We start from the raw sequence: 26,321 nt of genomic DNA on the forward strand, positions 1-26,321 counted from the left end.
GTGAAGCCAGTGTTGAAGCTCCTTGAACCAGAATTCTAGCTAATGCCCAGGAGGGTGCACCTTTGTTTGCCACAAGTCAGTTTGTAAAGAAGACACGGTAAACATGATATTAAGGAATTTAAGGGTTAAATCATTTATAATCAACGCAAGTTGCTGGTTGTTTTGCAAAATATGATCCCATTTAGATCAAAATAGATGATAAGGCTATGCTTTAGGGCACCACTGCCTTATGTTTGGTAATTTGCTGTATCAATAGTTTTCTTAGGCACTTCCAGAACTCACCTGACTGCTTAAAAAAAAATTATTTGTCTGTTTTGTTTTTTTACAGTTTGACATGGTTAAATTTTTTGGGTCGAGTATTGTTGTTCAACCAGTAAAATGCATTTGGAACTGCAGCTCTTCAATTAATGGGTGTGATCACATGCTTTTATTTTTAGCTGAAGCCAAAATCTGACATAAATTCTGTTTATACTTTGAGCATTTTAATTATTGCATATCATCACCTTGGTTTGCAGGAAAATACAGCAAATAAAGTTCTGCTTTTCGTCTTTTGAGTTTGATTGTATTATTCCCTTTTTGTGGAGAACCTGTGCCATTTTCCCTTTTTATGGCAAGTCTCAGAGTATGTGGATGAAATGCAGAAAATGTTTTTAGTAATGACATTTAAAACATTTTAAAAGATACTGATTTGATTGAAAAAAAAAAAGAGAAACATATGCAGGCTTATTGGACATTTTGCAAGTGGAAAAACGATTCTGCACAAAGTACGTGATACACTGATAAGCTGCTTGTGTTCTTTGCACTACCTCACTTTCATTTGTACTGATAATGGCAGTGCTGAGTAGGCCTTTCTAGAAATGTCTGGGTGCAATAAATGTGTGCGAGCTGACTAAAATACCCCGTTAATGCAGTGTTAAATGTGTTTTTAACTTGAATATGTAATATTACAGATTTTGCAATTGAACTCAAACAAGCAAACCACTTTCAGAAGAGAAGTACATGATATTTGTAGAAAAGAACACACGGGAGATCGTGAGATTTCCTGACAGATTTTTTTTTCTTTCTTTCTTTTTTAAAGATTCAATATAAACAACGCATTAATGATTTCTCAGTGGCAAATCCAAAAACTTAAAATGCATTACCTTTTGTGCTGGTTCTTGTGCCCCATTGTTGCCCCAGTTTCAGACTGGTTATGAAACATTGTTACCTTTGCTGTTGAACATATCACAGCTATTCATCTCTACAGTAAAGGTTTTTTTTTACAGAAACTTCTACAATTGTACAACATTCTGCAGTTCCACTAGTTCACATTTTAATATTGTAGTGTACATCCCCACAGACACAGCTGCCGTGGAAGCAGAAGAGCATCGTATCAAGAAGTCTTGATGCATGCTCAATCATTCAAGTAAGTAAATCCCAAAAAGGGGAACATTTGCCCAAACACCCTGGAGAGGATAAAGGAAAGAAGGGCAAAGAAAAGCCACTTCTTTGCACCACCTTTATTTCTAGATTTTTTTCACACACATTTGCCCCAGCTCTCCTCAATAGTTAACCTTATTTGCTCTCAGTAACAACCTTTCCTCTTCACAGACAACCACCACCCTTCTTAATGAGGAGCAGCTGTGAAGGACCTGAAACCTAAAGGCTACCTACAGATTTTTAAAAACACAATAAATATTCAGTAAATAATTAAACTCTTCTGTGCAAACGTTTTTCATATGCAAATCTATGCTCAAGGTGCAATGCTGAATAAAGTGCTAGATGAGTATCGGAACAGCTAAGACGCATTTTCTCTAAACACAGCCATGGCTTTCAAACTCTAAAACATGCTGTGGCAAAAATTGGTCGACTCCCAAGGATCGGTTATGCTGTTAAGTGCCAGGAGGATTGCCATGATTTATACATCGGTGAAACCAAACAACCTCTGGCTAAGCGAATGCCACAACACAGAAGAGCCAACTCTTCAGGCCAGGACTATGCAGTCTATTTACACCTACAGGCCAGTGGCTACTCTTTCAGTGGTGCTGAAAGGTACTGTTTCTAAGTTTGGGAAAACCTGCAGTCAGCTGAGACTGAAGAAGTCACTTAGATGAGTGACAAAACGCTATGTCAACATGATTGAGCATGCATCAAGATATCCTATACATAATCTTTCTTCAGAAAACTCCTATACAAAGCATTGTGCATTACCTGTACTTTAATTCACACCTATGACACTGATATACCAATAGAATAATCTATGGTTTGTGTTTGCTCCTTTGAAAGGGGCCAAAATGAAAAGCTAGTAGTAAGGTTATACTTGCAGCTATAAACTGTTCTGTCAGAAACAGCATTAACCTGACAGCAACTGGTATCAACTCTCTTCAGTAATACTGTTAAATATCAACCATTTATATGCTAGTTAAATAACATAATTTTTATAAACATAACTCAGACAGTCAAAAAGCTTCATGGTGCAACTGAACAATGTAACATAGAGCGGAGCAAATATATCACTAGGGCCAAAACTGGACGATATTTATTTAGCCAGTGTTTGTTTATTTGCTCATGTATCGGTGTTGGTATTTATAATAGTTGATAAATGAAAATTTTGGTCTTCATGCAAATAATGCAAAAATTCTTGCACATGGGAATCTTTTATATCTTTTATCTTTTTGTATATGTGATACATTTTGTCCTACTGGAATGGTTCTATCAGTGGGGTTAGGTTGATCTAAACTGCTATCTGCTACTGACAAAGCTGATGAGCAATATAACTTTAACTGATTATGCTGGTTTATGACACAGCAATATTCTGAGCATGACTTCATTGTCTGGACTTTTAACCAATGTTTAAACCATAAGATTGACAAATAGGTCAGTAAACAGCAGAAGAGTTCAGCGCAAACTGTATTACACAATTGACAGTGTTGCAGGGTTTTTTTTTTTCAATACAATATTTTTTTATTCATAAGTAATATTAACATTAATGGTACTAATAATAATAACAATGACATGTAATGACATATAAAGGACTGCATGTTAGACACAGGCGATGGTTAGCTCAGTCTGCTCACAGAAAAAGCTCCTGGTTGGGGTCTTTCTCTGTGAGTGTGCATGTTCTCCCTATGCCTGCATGGATTTCCTCTTGGTACTCTGGTACCCACAAACAAGAGATATGCTTGTTTAGTTAACTGATGACTGAAGAACAAAGAGACCTTCTGCCATTTTGGGCTATTTTGCTGAAAATGACAGGAAACTGCAGCATCACATAAGAGTACGCTCTAAAAAAAAAAAAAAAAAAAGCCCAAAAAATATTTTGTGATTTTTTTCCTTTTCTACTGAAAGTGTGTTTTTTTTTCATATATGTTGATATAAAAAAAAAATAGAAAACTGAATAAATAAATAGCACAATACAAAAAACACAGTTTTACAATAATGTAAAACACAGCCTTACAGATAAAGGAACACCAGGAGATTTCTATATAAGTAGACTGAGCAGGAGAATAAAGCTATAATCAAAGTCTAGGCTGATTTAAACCCTAAAAAAAGTTCCATGATTAAAAATCTACCAGTAATTTAAAAAAATATTTTTCCAGTAACTGTTATTTTTTTCAAAGGATTTGCACTTTTTGCATCTGGATTTCTTTTCAAATAAAACAGCACAAAGCGCAGGCAGCTTATAGGTACTTATAGACAGATAAACATGGCAAACTAGGAAACAGGGCAGGACTACAAAGAATCCAGAAGAATCCATAACTGCACAGATTACATGATGATACCAAGTGTGGCCACATCGTTTCCTCTTAACTATTACACCCCCACAAAGATACTGATAGATGAATTTTCCCCCAAAATGTATTACTGTGGAAGAAGACCTGATATTTTCTGAATACACTGATGGAGTGATCATTACAACATTCAAAGCTTATGTTGAAAACTACTAAGTACCTCAATCCATACTGTTTATTGGGAAAATTGATTCACTAACAGGATCCTAGACTACATTGTAACATCTTAAAAGAAAGAAAGAAATACATAACAAGGTTTAACAGTACTTGCAAAATATCTCCAGTGGTATCGACCTTTATGCCAAAAAATTGGTTGGGCAATAGTACTTGCGGCTAACTGCATACACCTGGGTCACAGAGTTTAGATTCAGTTTTATTTATTCGTATTTTTTAATTATTATTTGGTACTCATCTGATTTTAAAGAGACCAAAATCGGTTTATTCATCCTCTGATGACTCTGGGGTGTTTTCCTTCTCTGAATTCTTTGTCTCGTTCTTGACCTGATTATATCTTCCATATAGTATGCAGACTCCAGAAGCTGATTAAAAAACAAAGAAATGAATGGAATGGTTAATTATAAAGTCCCTGTTACCTGCAGAACATTAAACTAAGACAAAGACACACTGGATTAAAGAAAATGGGGAATTTATAATAATGTAAACATAAGAGTATTTTGCATTAAAAACAGTGACATTAGTAAGAATGAATTTTTCTATTTGCCATATTACTGTTGTGTGCGTTGCTGGTTTTGTGCAAAAACACCAGAAACAGCTACCACTAAATATTTGAAGTATTTCAAATATTAGCCAATATGTTTTATAAGGTTATATAGTTTGAGTACTGTTACTTATATATACATTGGTAACCTTTTTAAAGTACACAGACTTACATTAAGAATTGTTTTGGTGATTCATGTTGTTTAACTGCTGAACAGCTAGAAAAAGTCCAGTCTCAAGTACTTAACAGGACTTTACACAGAAAACTTGCAACTTAGAAGATCATATAGTTTAATTCAGTTAGAATATTGTTATTACAAAAGAAAAAATAAATAAGCTTTAAATTTAAAATGGAAAAGGACAAAAGTGTTCGCTTTAAGCTCCCTTTGGACTCTGTGTTAGTTCAAACATTATCAGCATCCAACAAAAAGTACTGATCAGGATATATATTGCAACAGACCATTACACAATGTTTAGATGTAACTCTGAGATCAGTGCACAAATTAAAAAAAAGACAATTTCATGTTTTCAAGTATTTGTATAGTAATGGGAAATGTTTAATATAGTGCAATATAAATGATTGAAGTAAACACCATTTACAAAAAATAATAATAATGCTTAAGACAGCTCAAGGTTATTGCTGTTTATTTATTGCATGTGCCTTTCATGCCACAAACAGAATAGCAGACCCTATTCAAACAACTAATCAAATTTTGCAGGAACCTTTGAAACTTTGTAGCTCAAAGTTCAGTGTCCCAACCCAAATCAAGGTCTGCAAATGTTTTTGCTGTTGTCATTTTTGGGCTGTGGAGCAGAAAAACAAGCATCTAACTTCATTACGCTGTAAGTATTATTATTTTTGTTGGTTGGTTGGTTGGTTTTTGACTGTAAAAAGTAAATGTAAAGCAACATTGCCATTTTAAACAATGTGTATAGTGCAAATATGTACAGGAGTGCATTTATTATGTTATATAATCTAAGATTTTTTGCTAACTTAAGTGTTTTTACGGCAGTTTTTACCAATCACTGCAGCCTAAAATGAAGCAAGTAACACTAGACAATTAATGCTACCCTTTTAATCTTCAATTTTTTCAATTTTAATGTGTGCAATCTCTCTGTCTATGAATCAACTGGAGTATTTTAGAGTGTAGAATTGCTCATTAAATCTATGCCTTTATACGCATTCACAATCACTAACTGGAAAGTGTAAGAAATAATATGAATTGTTGGTGGTGGGTTATTAGCACACTATTAAGAATGTAACAGCGTGAAAAATAAAAACAACGCGAAAACTAATTAGTAGCTATTAGATGATCTCTTAAGACTAACCCTTAATATCCAATCAGTGAATGACAAACCACATTAATAAAAGAAGATTTTTTTTAACACAATACATCCGTTTTCCATGTCTCGTCTTTTAGCTCTAAGTGTGTTTTAAACCCTTTTGCCTTTGTCCCTCCACACACAAGAGGGTCGGGTGGACTTTGAGCATTCAAAGAATTGTCTGTGCCTCCCAGTCTCCCAACAGGGCCCACCTGAGAGTATAAAAGTCTCAAGCTGAAGTACAAAAAAATCAGTCTCATTTCGGAGTGCTCGTTGACCCAAAAGGAGGGGGCTTCAACGAACCAATCATGGGGGACTCAAAGCTCTGCCTTTTGTTGCTCCTCAGTACATCTGCCTTGACTTGTGAGTAGTTCCTAAATTCTTTCAGTTTAAAAAAGTATTTTTTACAGCGTTAAAAAGGTTGCAATAGATATCAGTGTACTGTAGTCTTTGCAGAATTGTTGAATGAAGGTTAAAAAAAAACATGCAACAAGTACAAAAATTGGGAAAACACAAAACATCTGATGGTACTCACCTATGTGTAAATCCTTGCTAGGTTATTATTAGGCTTGGTAGATGGGTTTAAGTTGTAGTGCACTGCGTTTTAGTTGTATTACAGGTGCTAAAGCAAATGATTAATCTTTGTTTTCCAGTTGCACAAGATCGGGATCAACCAACCTGTCTCTGTAAGTTCATTTTGATGTTGACATCAAGTTTGCACAGTAGCAGTAGTTTCCAAAAGATAACTAATAAATGATTTCTCATTACTCTAATCTCATCTCTCCTAGTGGCTCAAAGGTACAAGAGCCTACACAAGTATGAATACCAATATGAAGCTGAATCTCTGAATGCTATCAACGGAGCCTCACATCTCAAGAATGGACACAAGGCTTCCTGCAAGGTATGAGAAACACCTCACGATGATGCTAAATCATCAGTTTTCCCCTTTCCAATCCATGTATTTCAGAAAAAGAAATTTCCCTCCTCTCACAGGTTGAAATTGAAGTGCCTCAGACTTGTAGTTTCATTGTGCGCACTACTGGCTGCAGGCTGAGTGAAGTCGTTGACACGGACACACAGGGTAACCCTGTGTTTGCCAACAGCCCCAGCTCTGATGCCTTTGCTGCTGAAATGGAAAAGTATGTAATTTCTCCATGATAATTTAAACCATTGAAAAAAAAAAAGTGGTATATTTGGAGACTGTGCACTGTTTTTTAAAGGTATCCCCTGAGGGTCGTGATTGAGGGTTTGTATGATGTGAAACTGTACCCTGAGGATGGTGAAACAACAACTGTCCTGAACTTTAAGAGGGGTATCATCTCTGCACTGGCTGTTCCTGTGCTGGAAGAAGACAAGAACAAGAATATGGTACAACACTTTAACAACATTAAACCACATTTTATATTTATTAAAAATGGTTTCGTAATCATATATTATACATCTTTATTTAGTTCCTCTAATCTTTACCATATTCGCTGCAGCCTACAATTCACGGCAACTGCAAGACCCACTACACAGTCAATGCTAGAGAAGACATTGCAACTGATGTCAGCCTAAACAGGGATCTGTCCAGATGTGACAAATTTGTCCCAATGAGAGATCACACCAGCCCCTTGGCTCTTATCACCGGCATGGTAAGGCACCCAAAGACAAGCTGTGAGCTGAAAACTTTAAACACTATGACAAATCAAAAGAGAAACTCTACCTTTGTTCGTTGTACTGTGGTATTAATGTGTCTTAACACACTGGTGGTTAAATTTGAGCTATAATGGAAAGAAAAGCCGAATTGAGTATCTTTTAAAAAAAAAAAATTGTAATGCCTTTACTTTTGCAAAAGATTACACAAAAATGTGCCAACACAAATATCCACAATGCTAACATCCTCATCTATAACTTTTAAGCACTACCCTCTTGCTCAGCTGATCAGAAGCTCCCAAACCTGCAATTACAGGTTTGACAATGAGAAAAAACACATGACCTTTGGGTCCTGCACCGAGAACCACATCCTCATTCCCTTCTCATATAAGTAAGTCAAACCTTGTACTAGACTCTATTGAATGCTCTGCTATGTAAGTACACACAGGGATATGCATTTGTTTTGTTTTTATCCCTGTTTTCTATATTTAAGGAGAGAATATGGAGTTGCCAATGTCGGAAAGCAAGAGCTCACCGTGGTTAAAGTTTCTCCTCACAATGACAGAATCTTTGCTCACGGTAAGCCTTTTCTGTTTAATTTGCTTTGTTTTGATTTGTTATAACCACAATGTAGTGCAGACTCATGATAATCTTTTTGTTTGTCTGCTAAGGTGTCATTGTCAAGGATCTCCACATGGAGGCTGTTGAGGACAAGAGTTTTGTACAGGATAAAGATGCAGTTCTGAATCTCCTGAGAGAACTGGACACTCTGTCTGAGAACGAGGGTGAGAAGAGAGCTCCCCTGTTCCACAAGCTTGTCTCAACGGTCCGTGGAATGAAAACAGAAACCTTGAGCGCGGCACTCCCTGAGGCTCTTGCGGTATCCCGAGTCCTCACCTACCAGGTACTGGCTCAATGTGGAACGCCTGAATGCAGCAGTGCCATCATGAAGATCCTCAGGACCTTTGACACCAACGCTCTTGAGGTTGATGCGACTGTCTTTGCTTTGGGACTCGTGTCCAATCCTTCTGCACTCTTGATCCACGATATGCTCGAGATGGCCAAATACAAACCCAGCAAGCCTGTCATGTATGCTCTGAGCAATGTTGTAAAGAGGTACGCAAATTAAATCAGACTTTATTCAAGGGAAGATTTATCAATAATATTTTACTAGATCTTTCTTTGTGAAATACTTTTAGAGGCTAAATATTGTGTTTTTTCTTTTAACAGGTTTTACAAGTCTGAAGGAAGGCAAATTCCTGAGATTCACTCTGTTGCGGAGTTCATGGCTTCCCAGTTGGGTGATTGCTCTGGAGACAAAGACAAAACTTTTATGACACTCAGGGTAAGTATTCTGCCCATAACTTCAAATTAAAATACTGTTACTGTAGAAATAAAGTTAGAGAATTACTTTTATGATAATTATGATTGTTTGAAGCAAAAATATATCAATACATATTGAATCTTGATGATACAATGTTTTTATTAGCTAGGTGGTTGCTAGGCAACAATGATTACAATGTAACATCTGATATTGAACCTTTAGGGTTCTCAGCTGTACCTGTCTGCCTATTTGTTTTCTCAACTCCTGATTGTGTTGGAGTAGTTCGCGACTACAGAAGCAAGCAAACACACACAGACACAGATTTCATGTATTATAGCAAAATAAACAGAAATCAATGATATACATTTAAAGGGTAGATCCTTTGGAGCAAAACGCTAAAATTGCCCATTACAAAACAAGATATCATAATCTCACCTGTAGAGCATGTTGAAGCATGCATGAATTTTTATTCTTCTTCATGTGTTGATTATTTGCTTTACTTTTTATCTTAGGTTATTGGAAACATGGCTCCAGCTGTGGTACCTGCTAGTCCAGCACTCAGGACTGCTGTGATCAACTGTGTGAACAAACCAACAGCTTCTCTGGCCGTGCAACAAGCTGCAATTCAAGTGTACAGGCTGACCCCTCTCCCTGAGGAGGTAACCTATTTTTAAAAAAGTTTATTTTAGAAATTCTTGAAAAAGTAGTTCTCAAATAGTTACCTAATCACTTGCAGAAATTGTTTATTTGAAGAATTTCAGTCAAGATTTACCGTGCAACAAAGCACAGATAGAGCACTAGTGAAGAGTTGCAACTCAGTGTAGCATCTGATATCACTGATAACAAAAATGTATTATAAAAATGATCACATAGCAGGAGTATTAAATGAAATTTTTATGAAATTCGACAAAGTTCTGTGCGAACTTACAACATACATGTTTCCCTTGGATAACATTATTAGACAACACTACATACAATTTCATTGCTATGCAGATGACACCCAGCTTTATTTATGGATAAAGCCAGATGACACATGACTTGTAATGTTTTCTCCTGAATTTACCTTTTGACCAGGATATGTCCTTCAGTGTGAATATTAGACAAATATCTCAGACCTCTTTCTGCTTTCATCTGTGCAATATCTCTGTAATTAAAAATATCCTTACTCAGAATGAGTTGGGATACATACACTGTGAGCACTTCTTCACAATTCTACTCATCTCTTTTGTCTTTCTACATCATGGGCATGAATGTCATGTTAATTTTATGAGTTTAATGATTCCTTTAAATGCCAATAAACTACCAAAAGTATATTTGAGGTGCATCTTTCTAAGGGACATTTAATCAAATATTTATTGGGGTGTATTTATACTTGTATGCATATGTTTGATCCTGTGTAGATAATAGAAAATCTGAAATAAATTCAAATTTGTGTCCCCAAATCTTGTTTTTTAAAGACTTGAAAGATGTATGTTGTACATTCATTCCACCCTGGAAAAAGAACATTTCAAAGAAAGCATTACAAGTCCCAAATTACTGTGACATTCATGCCAATAACGAGTACATGTAAACTTTTAACCAACACTCTACCAATGCAGCATGTCATTAAATTTGGTGTCCTTTCAAGTCAGACCCATATAATTTTTTTATTTTTTTATTTTTTTACACTAATTTTTTTTTTATGTACTTTGGGCACAGGGCAGAGAGGAGTTTATGCAGGTTCTTCTGGACAGCACTAGTCCCATGCAAAAACGTATTGCTGCATATCTGGTACTTATGAAAAATCCTCAGCTAAGTGAACTTGCCCGGGTGCAGAATGCCTTGCCCAATATACAGGACCAACAAGTCAAGAGCTTTGTCATCTCCCACATTACCAACATTTTGTCCTCATCTGGGTCAGAGACTCAAGCGTAAGTGAGAATTATTGGTAATTAGAAAGTTGTTATTCTAATTCGGTGACAATAACTCGACTATTTTTTTCTACAGGCTGAAACATAAGCTTCAGGATGCCATTCAGGGTAATGAGATTGGGCCCATTATGGACCCCACAAAGTTCTCTCGCAACTATAAGTTTGGATCTTTGGAGGGCAATATGATCTTTGAGGGTACAAGCTACCTGCCTAAGGAGGTCATGCTTGAAATGACTCTCAAGGCATTTGGCTATGACATTGACATGGTGGAGGTAATGATTTTGGGCCATTTACTGCAAATTGAGACACTGTTTTGAAATGTTCGGTTTAACAGAATAAATCTGTCACCTTTGAAGATCGGTATGGAGGGGACAGGATTTGAGCCAACTGTTGAAGCTTTGTTTGGAGAAAATGGATTCTTCCCTGACACTGCCATGCAGACTATGTATTTTGTGTCTGACAACATGCCACAAAGGATCCGCGAGGTCATGCAGAACGTGATCCCTGCTTTCAAGGCGGACCGGATAAATAGACAGGTATTTCAGTTGGACACCTTTCACCACAACCTAGAAAACCCTGTAGCTAGCCTGGCCCCAGCAGTCAGTGCAGGTGAGGGTAGCTTAGCCACCATTCGCCCTCCCCCAGCCGACTGTCCCGAGCAGCCATAGAAAACAGGCTGGCTAGGGGACCACGAGGAGGAAACTTGATCCTAAACAGAAACCTACACACACGTTGAGGAACAAACTGTGGATATTGGTGAATCTGTTTTGAGAAGTGTGATGTTAGAGACACCTGCAGCAATAGTCAGTTATCTTCCTGGGGCAAGAGCAGGCGACATTGAAGGAACCCTGAAACTGCTCTCTAAAGACAAACGTAGACTCAGTAAAATTATAATTTATTGACTCCCAGTTCCATAAATTTGACATCTGGTGTGTAACGTTGCTAACACATGTTGGACTCTAGCTTTCTCTGTTTCCCTCCCCAATCAGATTAGGAGTGACATGTTTAGCTACATGTTGTCCTTAAATTGCCCTCTATCTGAGTGGTGTCCATATAACAACGTGCGTTTTATAGACAATTAAGAAACTTTCTGGTGAATACCTGGTCTTGTTAGAAGGGATAGCATCCATCCCGCTTCAGACAAAGCAACTCTGATTTCTAGAAATCTGGCTAAATGTATTAAATCCCCAAAAACATGACTATGCAGAATTTAGACCAGGAAGTAGAATTGCAGTGTACACCAGTCTTGGTCAAGTTACTTGAAAAAAGTAATCAGTAACAAATTACTCATTACTTCCCCCAAAAAGTAATCCCGTTACTTTACTGGTTACTTATTTTCAAAAGTAATTAATTACTTAGTTACTTTTTAAAAACACGATTTACAACCTGAATAGGTGATAAAGCGATAGATCTTTCAGCCCAATTCTACTTTTTCTGCATAATCCATCATATAAAATGTAATCAAATGGAAAAGTCTCTTTTTAAAACTTGTTTTATTAGTTTTAATCTTTTAAAAATTGTAATTATATGCAACATTCTCTGACTGGAAGAAATTTGTTTAACATTTAAACCTATTTTCTGCACATTCCAGCACATAAAATAAAATAAAATATTTTTTTGTGTTTACACTCACTCTTTCAAATAGATGCAAGTAAAACACAACAGAAAATAAATAAAATCAAAGACTCAGCGGTCCTGTTGCTCTATTTTCACCTGTAAAGCAGGAGTGGGGTAGGCGGAGGTTTACCCTGGTGCAGGTGTGCCGCTGCAGGCAGTTGAAGAATCCGCGAGTTTCTCTGTGAATTTCCCATTACGTCGTAGCGCACTCAGTGCTTGCTTGGAAGTTTAGGGGGTTTTTTCGCAGTAAAAAGAAGTTTTCTTCCCAGGCACAACAGACACTAATGTTTTTGTCACTTTTTGTGGAATCAAACTCAAAATAAGGTCAGTACTTCCACGCTTTAAACGCTGCATGCTCATACTCTCTCCCACACTCGATATATGATCCATTGTTGATCTGCACACAGCTGTTATCACGAACGTCGCACTCGCTTATATCACTGTAATGAGATATTCTCGCAACAAAAAAAATCACGGTTTTAGTAACGCTGTAACGCAGTAACGCAGTGTGCTTATGGGAAAGTAACAGTAATCTAATTACTTTTTGCAATAGTAATCCCTTACTTTACTCGTTACTTGAAAAAAGTAATCGGATTACAGTAACGCGTTAACGCCCATCTCTGGTCTACACACATATCTGCATCTTCTCTCCTCCTGTTCTCTCCACCCCATCCCTATACCCCTTGATACTGTTGAGCACAGTGTTGTATTAAAAAGATTACAGCATTCTGTAGGAATTAAAGGTACTGTGCCACAGTGGTTTGAATCATATCTATTAGATTCCAATTTGTTTATGTAAATGGGGAGTCTTCTCACACGCTGAGGTAAATTACGGAATTCTACAGAGTTCCATGCTAGGACCAATTCTGTTTACATTACATTGCTCCTCTTAGGTGTAGCATACATTTTCATTACTATGCAGATGATACCCAGCTCTTTCTATCCATTCCCTACTTCTAAACTGATGTAAAACTTAAAAACCTTAGAAAAATGGTCTCTAATAAGATAACTGCATGAATGGCATTGACCTCCAGTGACACTGAGGACTCTTATGGTAATTTATAACAAGGATATGTCCTTCAGTCTGTATATTAAATAAATATGTAGGACTTCTTTCTTACATTAGTGCAAGATCATTAAAAAAAATAGGAAAATCCTGCCCCAGAGTGATGCTGAAACACTAGTTTATACACTTATTTCTTCTTTCCTGGGCCTGGTTTCTTCCGGTTACAAGGGAAGATTTCCTTCCCGCTTTAGCCAAGTGCATGCTCAAAGGGGTTGTTCGATTACTGGAGTTTCTCTATATTAGGGTCTCCACCTTATAATACCTTACAATACACCTTGAGACCACTGCTGCTGTGATTAGGCATTATATAAAAATTGAACTGAATTGAATTGAAGAGCAATCTGTTTTACGTTAGTCAGACTTTAAATTAATTATGAACTCTTTCAGTGGGTAACTTTTTAAATTGTTTGCCTATATTTTGGCCTCCTAGAACCTGATGAAGGAGATCGGACAAAATCTCAACAAACTGGTGAGAGAGCTGAAGACCATGCAGTCTCCAGAGGCAATGGTTTATCTGAGACTTTTGGGAAATGAGCTGGGATATCTGAAGACCAATGAAATGGAGGAGATAGCCTACTCTGCTGCTACGATGGTCAACAACATGTTAAAGATGTTCCCAACTGATGTAAGATAAAGTTAAAGGACATTCACAGTGAGCAATCAATTGCTAATGATTTAAAGATTCTATTATACGTGTGTTTTTATTTTCCACAGTTAATTAGAGCACTAATGGTGAACTCTGACAACACAATCTTTGCCCACTACATCTTCATGGACAATGAGTTCTTCCTGCCTACTGTCACCGGTGTGCCTCTGAGGATTGCACTCTCTGGTACTTTTACACCCGGTATCAAGGGTGGACTGAGGATTGCTCGTGACATGGTAATCCTCCATAAATATATTTAAATGCCACCTGTCATTTTTTTTCACCACATCATCACAGGTGTTAACCTTTCTCCTGTTTCCACACAGAGTGAAGTGACCTTCATGCCCTCTGCTGGTATTGAGTTTGCAACTCAGATTGGCTCTCACATCCCTGAATATGTCAACTCTGGATTAGAAATGCACACCAACATTTTCCATGAGAGTGGCCTGAATGCCAAGATCACCTTTGGTCGTGATAATATTAAGCTGACCATCCCTGCTCCAACAAGTCCAACAAAGCTCATCAAAATTACGTAAGCGAGAGCTAGACCTTTTATATATTATGTAACTTTTCTCCAATATGAATGCAGAGAAAACAGCTGATTAAATCTTATCTTGAATTATAAACTGGCCAATGTTTGTCAAAGTAAAATAAACAAAGCTTTGTTTATATGTATCTTTGATTAAATTCATTTAGGACAGAATTATATTTTTCCTTTGCTACAATTCCTACTTAGAAACAACCTTGTGGCTGTGACGGGATCAGAGGTGAAGACCATCCCTCCTATGGTGAGGGACAAGGTTGATGTTAGTGAGTGTAGTCCTGCCTTTGTGGGAATGAAATACTGCACTGCTCTGCAATACATTGACGCTTCCTCTCAGGAGACAGTGCCCTACTTCCCCCTCACTGGAGACAGCAAGTTTGTAAAATATTCTTAACCAACAGAAAATAACTGTGTCTTAAATGTAATTATTTCATAAATAAATACTGTCCATTTAACCTAACAGATATGTTGTGGAGCTGCACCCAACTGGTGAAGTTTCCGAGTACACAGCCACTATTGCCTATGAACTCCTCAGCGAGGGAGACAATGACCGGCAGAAAGTTGATTCCTTGAAGTTTATTCTAAAAGCTGACGGTAATGTACAATATTTGATTTTTTTTCCTTTTGATTTGTTTACAGTTAAATCATAATTTTTTGGACAAAGACAACATTTTTATAAATTTGTCTTCTTACACCACCACAGTGGATTTTAAATTTGAATGCTTTAATTCAAAGGGTTTTAACAAGTTTTGCATTAACTGCTTAGAAATTGCAGAGGTTGTCGTACATAATCCTCCATTTTCAACAGCTCAAAGTTGATTGGACAAACTACCATAACTGTAATCATCCACTTGCACTGTGAAGACCTGTACAATCAGTGGCAACCCTGCAAACCTGTCCCATAACATTGCCTCCAATAGGTTTTACATATTATGTGGCATGCTTTGGAGCTTTTTCTTTCCTTCCCATACTTTTCTCTTTCCATCATTCTGTTGTCCAACAAATTATGGATGTAACTGTAACTTTAGTCATTCAATTGGTCAACAACAGGTGCAGAGCCTACAGAAGCCACAGCAGTCATGAAATATAACAGAAGGAGGCATGTCATCAGTGCCGACATCCAGATCCCCGACTACGATGTGGAGGCTGGAGTTAGGCTGGGTGTTGTGGATGGAAACACAAAGGGCAGAGGAACTCACGCCATCTTTCTCAATTTTTTAAACAAAAATGTTCTTCAGCTCTCCCTGGTTGGTCGTGCCAAGTAAGAAAGCAACTACAGATCACACACACATATTTTTTTTTAATCTCACTGCTATCATTAACAGCAAGATGTATATGTTCTTTCAGTCTGAAGGCTATGAAGGAAGGTATGCTCCAAGTCCAACTTGTGGTCCCATCAATCAGTGCTGATGCTACTGTCACAGCTACAATGAAACGTGATGAAGAAGTGGAACTGGAGCTTGAGAGTGAAATCAAGGTCATGGATGCCAACTCTCAACAGAAAATCAATATCAAATATGGTAAATTGCTTTTTCAGTTACAGTGTTCTAAATGTCCCATCACAAGTTATTTAACAGTTGCATATTGTTGCTTTTTTGTATCAAGGTATGAAAAATGACATCCTCCTATCTGTAGAAATATCTGTCACTTCATCATAGTTAATAATTGCAGCCTAAAAAATTGTTTTACTGACCATTTAAAGGCAACTATGATCAAGACAGAGTGACCCATTTCTAATAGCTATATGCAGGTTATGATATGATCTTTAAAATAAACAATCTGAATTTGATTTTTCTCATAAAGTTGTTCTGGATTTTATTCAGTGCTCTCTTCTTTATCATTTTAGATGCCACAAAAATTGAGGTTGAGGTCAAGTCGGATGTGAACGCCAAGACCACCATGTTGCCTAAAGGCGACTTGATTAAAAATTATGGCAATGATCTTCTTGACATGCAAGTGGCACAAACTGACATGAAAGTTCGTCATATCTTCAAGAAGTTTGTGGAGGTACATACATATTTGCTCAATTATACAAGTGTTTTTCTTAAAAAAAAACATGAACTCAAAAACATAGTACTTTATTAATCCTAGAGGAAATTTTGTAACAGTGCATATAATAATGGTTATCTGTTTTTAGGCAGCAAACAATTACATGGAAAAGTATGGTGCTGATTTCCCTTACATTCAGAACTTCAGATTGCCTGAAATGCCAGAGATTTCCCTACCAGAGACACTATTCCTGAATACGTAAGTGTGTTAAACCTCATGGTAAATATTAAAACTGTCTAATTTTTCTCCCTAAACAACCAGATATTTACTTTTATCTTTTTAATAGTGAGGCAACGGCCATCTATTACATAAACAATAATCGCTTCACAATTGCTATCCCTGTGCCACTTGGAGGAAAGTCAACAGAAGAGCTTAACTTCCCACCAGCTTTGACCACACCAGGCCTGTCTCTACAGCAGTATGGACTGGAAATCCCCTCTATGGAGATTTCCATCCCAGAGTTTGTTGTTCCTGAGAGCATCATGCTATCTATTCCCTTGTTTGGTAGAGCTGAGGTTTCAACAGTGATGAAAAGCAACTTATATGACACAGAGGCCTCTGTGGCTTTCGGCGTAGACCAAGATGAATCACAAAGCTACTCAGCCAAGTTTGTCATCAAAGGAACCTCCCCAATTGACATTCTTTCAATAAAGCTTGAAGGTACTTCACACTGAAGATCACTGATAAATTTAAAGTTGCTAATGTGTAGTTCAAATGAAGTGCTGTTTTTTGTGTTGGAATAGTTTTCAAGAGATTCTTGATGTATATATGGATATTGTATACAAGCAAATGGATCTTTTCTGGTAAAGTAGTCACCATAGGGATTCTGAAGTTATTAGTCAGCAATTAAGCATTTTTTTTGTTTTTTGTCCTTGTGTGTGTTTTTTTAATCTAGGCTCTGGAAAAGTCGCCACTACCGATTCCATCAAAGCCCAATTTGAAAGTTCTTTGGCCCACAAATTCGTTGAAGCCAGGATTAGCATTGTTGAAGATGCAATCATCTCTGATGCAATTAATTTGAAAACAAACACCAAGATAGAAGCCAGAAGTCCACTTGGTTTCAGTGTTGTCACAGAGCACACTGGTATGGCTGGAATAAACCATGAGGAAATGTCTGTTGACAACAAATTTCAGGTGGCATTTGAAGCTGGACCCATTTATGGCAAGACTCTCTCAATCCAGTCCTTAACCATCTTCCCATTCAGGCCAGAAGTAAAGTTTGATTCTAATTTTCAGGTAGATTCCACACTTGTTAAGGCCCTGAATGTAATTACAGGAACCTATATCAATGGGGAAGTCTCAGTTGCGTCTAAAACCAGTGCCTTTGATGTCATCACTCACAATGCTGAGCTTTCTATCAGAGATAGCAGAGTGAAACTGATATGTGCTGCAAATGCCCTTGCTCTTGGCATGAAGATGCAAAATCAGATAGAAGCCTCTGCTGGTGCTGGTGAAGTCATCTTGAGGATGGAAACAAACACAGACTACTCTGAAAATCATGTTTACTCTTTGCTGACCGCCTCTCTTGATGTCAATGGTCTGGCTATAAATAGTGATGCCAATGTGAAGCTTCTTGAAAATGAGGCTACTCATAAGGTCATTCTGAGAATGAATAAAGATGGATTCACCACAAAAGGAACAACTACTCTCCATAGCCCGCTGTCCATGGAAAACACCTTTGATGCCGAGGTTGATGCTACAAGAGCTACTCTAGCCATTACCAACAGGGCTGCGATGTATGAAATCAAGGTTGACAACACCAACAATTTTACCTTAACTCTCTCCGGCCTTAACTTCAACTCAAAGGCTGAAGCCTCTGCAAGGGATTATGCCTCTTACACTCATGATATCACCTTCGACCTGAACCCCCACAGTGTTTCTTCAAATGTTAACAACAATCTAAATCTCCTGAGTGCTAACTTTATTAATCAGGCACAGCTGCAGGTAGGGCTTGGCAAGATGGATCTGAGTGGAGTTTTGAAAGCCAACAATGGTGAAGAAGAGCTCAAGCACACCTATCAGATCAGTTATGGTGACATGAGTGCTAATGCAAAGTGCAGCACGACTGGAAAATTCCTTGGAACTCACATGAACCACAACACTGAAGTTGAAGTTGTCGGCCTTGTTGCCATGATTACCAATGATGTCCGCTTTCACTCACAACCGGTGCGCTTAAGCCACACTGTGCGTTGCAATATTGCTCCTTTTGATTTCAACTTGGATGCCATATTGAATGCTGAAGGAGATATGGCCATTTATGGAAGAGAGAGTGCCCAGATCTACAATAAGTTTCTCTTTAGAGCTCAGCCCATGGCTCTTGCCAGCTCAAATGAAGGCAGGGCATCCGTAACCCATCAACTGAATAATGGGTTTTCCCTTGAGACCACATTTGACAACAAGATGATTACTACTTTGTCACTCCAAGAGCAAAGGACTAGTTTTAAATTCAAGTCTAAAATGAATGAGCACACCTTTGATCAGAACATAGATGTTTATAACACTGCTGAGACAACTGGAATTGAGGTTTCTAGTACAATCCTTACAAACATTATTAACACAGCTTCCACAGACAACCAGGAGTTCACTGTCTCTGGCTTACTCAAATATGACAAGAACACAGATAGTCACATAATTCAGATTCCAAATCTGTTTGCCCTCCTGGAACACATCAAGGGATTTCTTTTGAATGTTGTAGATGAACTGCAGCACTACATCAACAATGATAATATAAGGGCTAAAGTTGAGGCTTTCCCGCAACATATAAGTGACCTACTTACTGAATTGAATATAGAAGACAAGATAATTCAACTGAAAGAGCTTTTCAGTCATTTAATTCAGAAATATACTATCTCCATGAATGATGTGGAAACATTTTTGAGGAACCTAAATGTTACTATTAAGAAACTACTAGCTAATCTCTCTGTTTACATCCAGAACTTTGTTGATGCGGTGAATGAAACTATTTTTAGTGGCAATTTCCCTGAAACCACCATTCAAGCAATCCAGGAATGGCTGAATAACCTTAATGAGGAATATGATATCGAGCCCATTATTGAATATGCAACTGAAACCATAGGAGAAATCATTCAAGTCTTTGACTTGGAAAGACTAAAGGGCAGCAGCTTTGCATTCCTACATGATATTGCTGGCAAGGATGAAATCAAAGCCAAACTACAGTCAATCCTCAGAGGTATAAAAGAAACATTGGAGATTTTTGTTGCTGAGCTAAAGAGCTTCACGTCATCCTTAAAAGCTCATATCGAGTTATTAACGAGCTACATTCCCACGGAAATTGTCAGCCACATAACAGATTTTATTCAGAAAATTATTCAGGACTTTGATATTGTAAATAAGCTTAACACAATAACTTCCAAATTAAGTGAACTGATTGCAAAGCTTGAAGCTGAAAAAAATTTTCAAGCAATCTTAGATAAAGCTGTGGAGGTCGTGAAAAACATCAAGATTGACGAAACCATCACTAATCTCGCTACTGTCATAACAAACTTTTATCGTTTTTTAATGGATTGCCATGAGTTTACTATCCACTACTGGAAAAGAAATGAAGTAAAAGAAATAATTCAGGAAATTAACATGTTTATTGAAATGATTGTGGAAGAGCTTCAATCGTTTGATTATAAAAACTTCCAGGAGTTTGTTAATCTGTCTGCACAGATCATGAATGAGATTATTAGAAAACATGAAATTCTTCTTGGGGCAATAAGAGATTTTGTCAATACGGTGTTATTGTCTGTTCGAGACCTTTCAGAACACTTAAGAGAAATCAAAGTAGCTGAAGTTTTTAAAACTCTAATGGATATCTTCGATGAAGTTGTGTTTAATACTCTTAAGAGAGTTGCCCAACTTGTCAAAGACAAAATTACAAGCCTTGATATTCCAACTCAGCTTGACATCCCCGAGTTCACTATCTTTGGGTTACACATTGTTAAAGCCACCACAATCTCCACTGATGACATCAAGCAGAGAATTATTGAACTTATTGATTTAATTGTAAATTTTAAGATTAGCATGTTTGACATGGATGCTTTCTTTGGAGATTTGACGATGAACTACTTTCCTTCCATCCCTGAGGTAACCCTCCCAGAGATCACTCTTTCTCAGATCTCATTCCCCAAAATTCCACAAGTCCCTACAGAAAAACTTGCCAAGTTTCTTCAAGTCCCTGAAATAAGCTTTCCAACCATTCCAACTGAAATTGTAGTCCCATCTTTTGGTAAACTCTTTGGGGAACTCAAACTCCAGACTCCCATCTACACAATGGAGACATCTGCTGAGTTTAAGAACGCAACTGAGAATGCAATGATGCCTCAATTCAAGGGATTTTTCACTTCCATTGGAAACTCTCCAAATTTTGAAATTCTCAATTACAAACTAGATTCCACTGCTCGCATTGCAATCCCAAAAATGAGACGCGTTGTCTTTGGAGAGACAGTAAAGTTCAGGCACAATTTTCTTGGAGTTGAACATCAGGCATCTGTGACTCTCTATGGCCTATCAGCTCAGGCCCAAGCAAAGACTGGAATTAAGGTCACTACTAGACCTTACACTTCTACCTTTGTAAACACAGCCTTTATTGCTAGGGAAGGGGGAATGACTGCTTCTCTTGATACAACATACACACATTTAGTGGACATTCAATATGACAAGAATGTCATTCTCAGTAATGAGGTAGCTCTAAAACAGAAATCACTTGTTCGCCAAGATGGCTACACACTTACTCTAACAGCTGACAATACAGGAACGTTTAATGGTGATGACAGCCACAACAGCAAGTTAGAGTTGTCATTTTCTCCCAGCATTGTCACCATATCTTTCAGTGGTGACACAGACTGTTCCATGTTAAAGATGAAACAACATATTAGTGCTGAAGTTAGCACATTTTCCTACTTCAAGTTTAATGTTCGCAATGAAGCAGAAGCACCAATTATTAAGAACAGTCTTCTTGTTGCATCTGGATATGCAAACCTTCATGACATGAAGGTTGAGTTGAAAGCAAACAAAGACACAGAACTCTATGGTGCAGTCACTGGTAGACTTTCCAATGCAATAAGCGTTATAGCTCACCCTGGTGAGTTTTTCTTTGACTTTCAAAACAAAGGAAATGTTAAGGTCAACAGTTTTGAATTTTCGACTGCTAAAATAGAACTACAGAATGATTACTTGGCCCACATCAGTCCTGACAGTCAAAAGATGAATACAGTCATTCTGACTCGTTTTAACCAGTACAAAATCTTGTACAACTTCACTCTTGAAAATAATGTAAATGAAGTTGGAATCTTCGCTGCCATGGAAAGTGAGACCAGTCTTGACTTTCTGAAATACCCCATCAGTATTCCTGAGATTGATCTGCCTTTTGTTGACTTTCATACTCCTGCCATCAATGATCTGAACTTGTATGATCAGGCTGGATTGGACAACATTTTGACTACCACTGACCAGTCTCTGGATGTGAATACTAAGATTGTTTACCAGAAAAGCAAGGCAGCCCCGCTTGCTGATATGATGGGCTTGATCCAAATTCCCTATGTGGGCAATCTAATAACAGAACTCTCTGTCAAGTCTGCCATTATTAATCTGATTGCTAATGCCAGAATGTATACAGAAGATGATCTTGTGTTCCGTCTTGAAGCTACCACAACCTCTATGTTTGAGGACCTTCAAGTCAAACTTGCTGGCACTACTAGTCTTACCACCAAGAGGGGATTCAAGATGGCTAACTCCCTGTCCCTAGAAAACACTCGTATTGCAGGAACTCATGACAGCACCATCACTCTGAGCGCTGATACTTATGATACTGAAGTCTCTGTGGCAACAGTTGCAAATATTGCCCTGCCAATACTAGACATGCAAGCAAACCAAAAACTGGATGCAGACACAAAAACCAAAGCAAATGCTATTTCCACCTTGAGGATAAGTGGTAATTTGAATATTCCTGTGATCAAAACTGTTGGAAAGGCTGAGGCAGACCACAGTCTGAAGCTTGAAGGAACCTCTGATTATATTTCCTTGGAGTCCTCTACTAGAGCAAACATGGATGGCACAGTCTATGAAGACTACTTTCTTTATGGAATGCTAGATAACAAAGCTAATGTGTTCCTGAATAAAGACGCCCTGCGCTCAACTTCTAAAGTTATTAGTGATACCAAGTTTAACCATGGTACAACCAAAGTCATTGATATGGATGTAAATGGGGATCTTTCCATTGAAGCCTCCATGAGCCATTTGTATGCAGTGCTGACGTATACTGGCAACAATGAGGCAAACCTGTTCAACTTCAATACCAAAGGGATTCATATTGCCCAAGCCAAAATGGATTTTGCACCAGCCTCCTTGACTGTTGATATTAACATTGACGTGTATCAGCCAACCAACATGGGTGACTTTGCTCTCTCTGAGAAGACTGTTGTTGAAGTAACAGCTACCAAGCAGCACATCTTTACTAATTCTACGCTTGTCAGCCCACTGTACACTACAAGCATGGCAGCTGAAGTAGAAAGCCGTGCTCCTGTCATCAGAGCAGTTGCCAAGTCCTCTGCAACCTCTGCTTTTGTGATCTTGGAATACAACATGGATGGTGAGTTGATTAAAATTCCCTAAAAACTTCTGTCTTTATCTTTTTTTAAGCACTGTTGAGCACTAAATTTGATGCAATTTCTTTATATAGCTTCTTCTACTGTAAACTTTGAGAATGAAGCTTTCAACATGATTAGCCAAATCACACTGACACATGCTGACCTGACTGTGAATGCCAACCATGCCATTATGCAAGCTATGAGGTAATAATCAATATGTTTGTTTTAAAATGTGTTATTTTAGGAAAATGCACAAAGCTATAATTCATGCTTTACTGTATATTTTCATATGTAAATTGCATATTTTTATATCTTTTGCATGTAACAACAGATGAGGAGCAATTGTGATTTCAATATTTCCTTTTGTTCCAGTGTTCAACAACATGCACTGAACGTGAACTTCACCAGTCATACTTTCACTGATGTGAACCTTCAATATGCTACACACAGCAATGGTATCAGTGCCTCAGTATCTTCTCCAGCCACTGGCCTTCTGGGCCTTCAGTTCAGTCGTGCGGTCCCATCCCAGATGAGTGCAAAAGTCTATGGCCGTTACCCTGTAAGTATTGTTAGCAAGATCATTTTAATACAATGGACACTAAGGAAGAAAGGCACTAGATCAAATGGCTAGACAGAGAGATGTGCGCAGATCACATGTGTGTGAATGAGAAGGAGACAAGTGGAAGGGTTAAGAAAAACAAGGTGTAGATGGGTAATAGATAGACCGTAGATGTCAAGATTTTTAGGGGCAACGCAGGTTGTGTGGTTTACATACAAAGTTAGAGACAGGATTGAGATGGTACAGAGGAGGGATAGTCGATATATTGAACAAAAGTTGTTAAAGATGCAGTTGCCAGAGACTAGGCCCTCAGAAGAGGTTTATAAATGTATTAAAGGAAGACATGGAGAGGGCTGGTGACACAGAAGAGGATCCCAAGGATAGTATGGTATGAAGGCAGATGAGCCACTGTGGCGAACCCTAAAAGGAGCAGCTGAAGAAGGAGAAGAAAAAGAAGAATGTCAGTACAACGATAAATTAAGATTTTGGTTACTAAATGTTACTTTCTTTTGTTTTGTTTTGTTTTTTCTTTTTTCTAGTCTGCCCCAGAGGTTGATGTTGACATCTTGGTCATCAGATCTACTCCCAAGGATAACGACAAGATGAATCTACAGATTGTTTACAACATGGAGACACCCACAGCAATACTCTCTCAGATCAAGATGAGACTTCCTTCCATAATTTCAACATTCAAAGACTTTACTGACAAGTATCAGTTCACAGGGTACATGGAGATGTTAAAGGACTCTGTCATTAACCACATCAATGAAGTCTATAATGCTGCAACCAATTATGATGTTCAAATGAGCCAGCTGTCAATTTTCTTCAGGAACATAATTGTACAATACCAGAAAACTGTCCAGGTCTTCCTAAATGCTGTCATTAAGGTTTTAAGGGAGACCAGGTTCAAAGTGCCTGGGTCAGATGAGACGACCACTCTCCCTGAGGTCTTAAAGAAGCTATCTAGCAGCATTGCTGCTATGCTAGAAGTAACCATTCAGATTATCTATGAAAAAATGGAGGCCACCTATAACTTTTTTGTTGAAAGGTTGAGCAATGTGAAAATGCAGATGCCGGTTGGTGATGCAGTCACTGGAGGGCAGATCATAGATCAAGTCAAAAAAGTTTCCAAGAAAATCTTTGAGGAAATGGTGAATTTTGTAAAAAACATGGAGAGTCTTGACACAATGCTAGTGAAAATAGGTGAGACCCTGGAGGCTATTGTTGAGAAATTGCAGGAATTTGTAGACTCTCTCAAGTCAGATTATTTAGATGAAATGTTTGGCAATATCAATCATCTCTATCGTAACTTTGTCACGGTCCTAAAGAACATAGTTGACCAGATCTCTGCTATGGAGTTCAACATGGTGTGCGAGTACATTATAAATGTGTTCATGTATGTAGTATATGAGTTCAATAATATGGTTCAGGGGGTTCTGCAGCAAGCTTCTGAGGAAGTTCAAGCCCACGTGACAGTCAGAGATGGAAAGCTTGAGATTGACCTTCCATTTCACTTTCAACAGTAAAGCATCAAAGAGTGAAGCCTAAGTACATAGGAAACACTACCATCCATTCAGAGCACATTCTTGGAAAGAATACGGATAAATAGCTTTTCAATATTTATAACAATAAGTTCAGCAGATACACCGGCTACACCATTAATGAAGATGGATTATTTTGTAGAAACACATGTAGAACATGTAAAATGTTGTTCAAACTCACCTTCCAGCATAGACTGAGAAGCATTAATAAAATCCATTAATGCAGTCTGTAAATGTTGGATTTATTGCTTTGTGATTTTTTTTATTTACATCCAAACTTAATTAATTAGGAAAACTGTCAAACTACACAAAAATAATTGTCTATGTTAAACTGTATCTTACAAGAGTGATCATCAGAACTGTCCGATAATGTCACTGTAGTTTGAATAAATATTCATATCTTTTAATTTCTTCAGATGCAACATTAGCTTCAGATATGGAGATCAGGACAAAGCTTTACATGAATTTCTAAAGCTGAGGTGTTAATTCATTTAAAAAATGGGCACATTGGAAACTGGGACTGTTGTAGAGGGCTGCAGGAAAAAGATTAACTCAGTTCTGCTCAATATTAATTTTATCTCTTCATAAACTGGTAAGAGTAGATTGACAGTTAAGCAATGAGAATATGAAATGAAAGGTAAGAATAAGAACATTTTATCAGTGTTTAATCAGCATTTCCAATAACAACTAGGAACAAAATGTGCAAGCTATAGCAAAATTTCAAAGACTTTAATTTTATCTATTGCTATTTTACTTGTAGTTTAACTACTTCATCTTCAGTTTTTCCAGAAAGTTTTTCTTTCTCCATGTTCTCAATGTTCTGGACTTGAATAATCCAGTGGAAATTTTATTTATATAGCACTAGTTCACAACCACAGTCACCTCAGTGCACTTTTTAGTGTAAAGTAAGGACCCTACAACAGAGGTCCCCAATCCCAGTCCACGAGGGCCAGTGTCCTGCAGGTTTTAGATGTGTCCTTGATCCATCGCAGCTGATTTAAATGGATAAATTACCATCTCAACATGTCTT

The 26,321-nt window shown here is 37.7% G+C and overlaps 1 protein-coding gene across 1 annotated transcript; it reads left to right on the forward strand.

The window, feature by feature from the left end:
* The first annotated feature begins 5,247 nt into the window (after window positions 1-5,247).
* apobb.1 (apolipoprotein Bb, tandem duplicate 1) lies at window positions 5,248-25,525 on the forward strand. The gene is made up of 29 exons (XM_026194212.1): window positions 5,248-5,330; window positions 6,005-6,173; window positions 6,464-6,496; window positions 6,599-6,711; window positions 6,804-6,949; window positions 7,031-7,178; window positions 7,292-7,444; window positions 7,712-7,836; window positions 7,939-8,024; window positions 8,117-8,561; window positions 8,676-8,790; window positions 9,282-9,428; window positions 10,468-10,679; window positions 10,756-10,951; window positions 11,036-11,215; window positions 13,793-13,987; window positions 14,077-14,244; window positions 14,335-14,540; window positions 14,745-14,927; window positions 15,016-15,146; window positions 15,603-15,813; window positions 15,900-16,072; window positions 16,399-16,559; window positions 16,690-16,799; window positions 16,888-17,261; window positions 17,497-23,193; window positions 23,284-23,395; window positions 23,564-23,750; window positions 24,290-25,525. Exons 2-29 carry the CDS (start codon window positions 6,119-6,121, stop codon window positions 25,274-25,276), a joined length of 11,049 nt encoding a protein of 3,682 aa, XP_026049997.1. The 5' UTR covers window positions 5,248-5,330; window positions 6,005-6,118; the 3' UTR covers window positions 25,277-25,525.
* The last annotated feature ends 796 nt before the right edge of the window (window positions 25,526-26,321 follow it).

Source organism: Astatotilapia calliptera, chromosome 15 (assembly GCF_900246225.1).
Source record: "Astatotilapia calliptera chromosome 15, fAstCal1.2, whole genome shotgun sequence".
NCBI lineage: Eukaryota > Metazoa > Chordata > Actinopteri > Cichliformes > Cichlidae > Astatotilapia > Astatotilapia calliptera.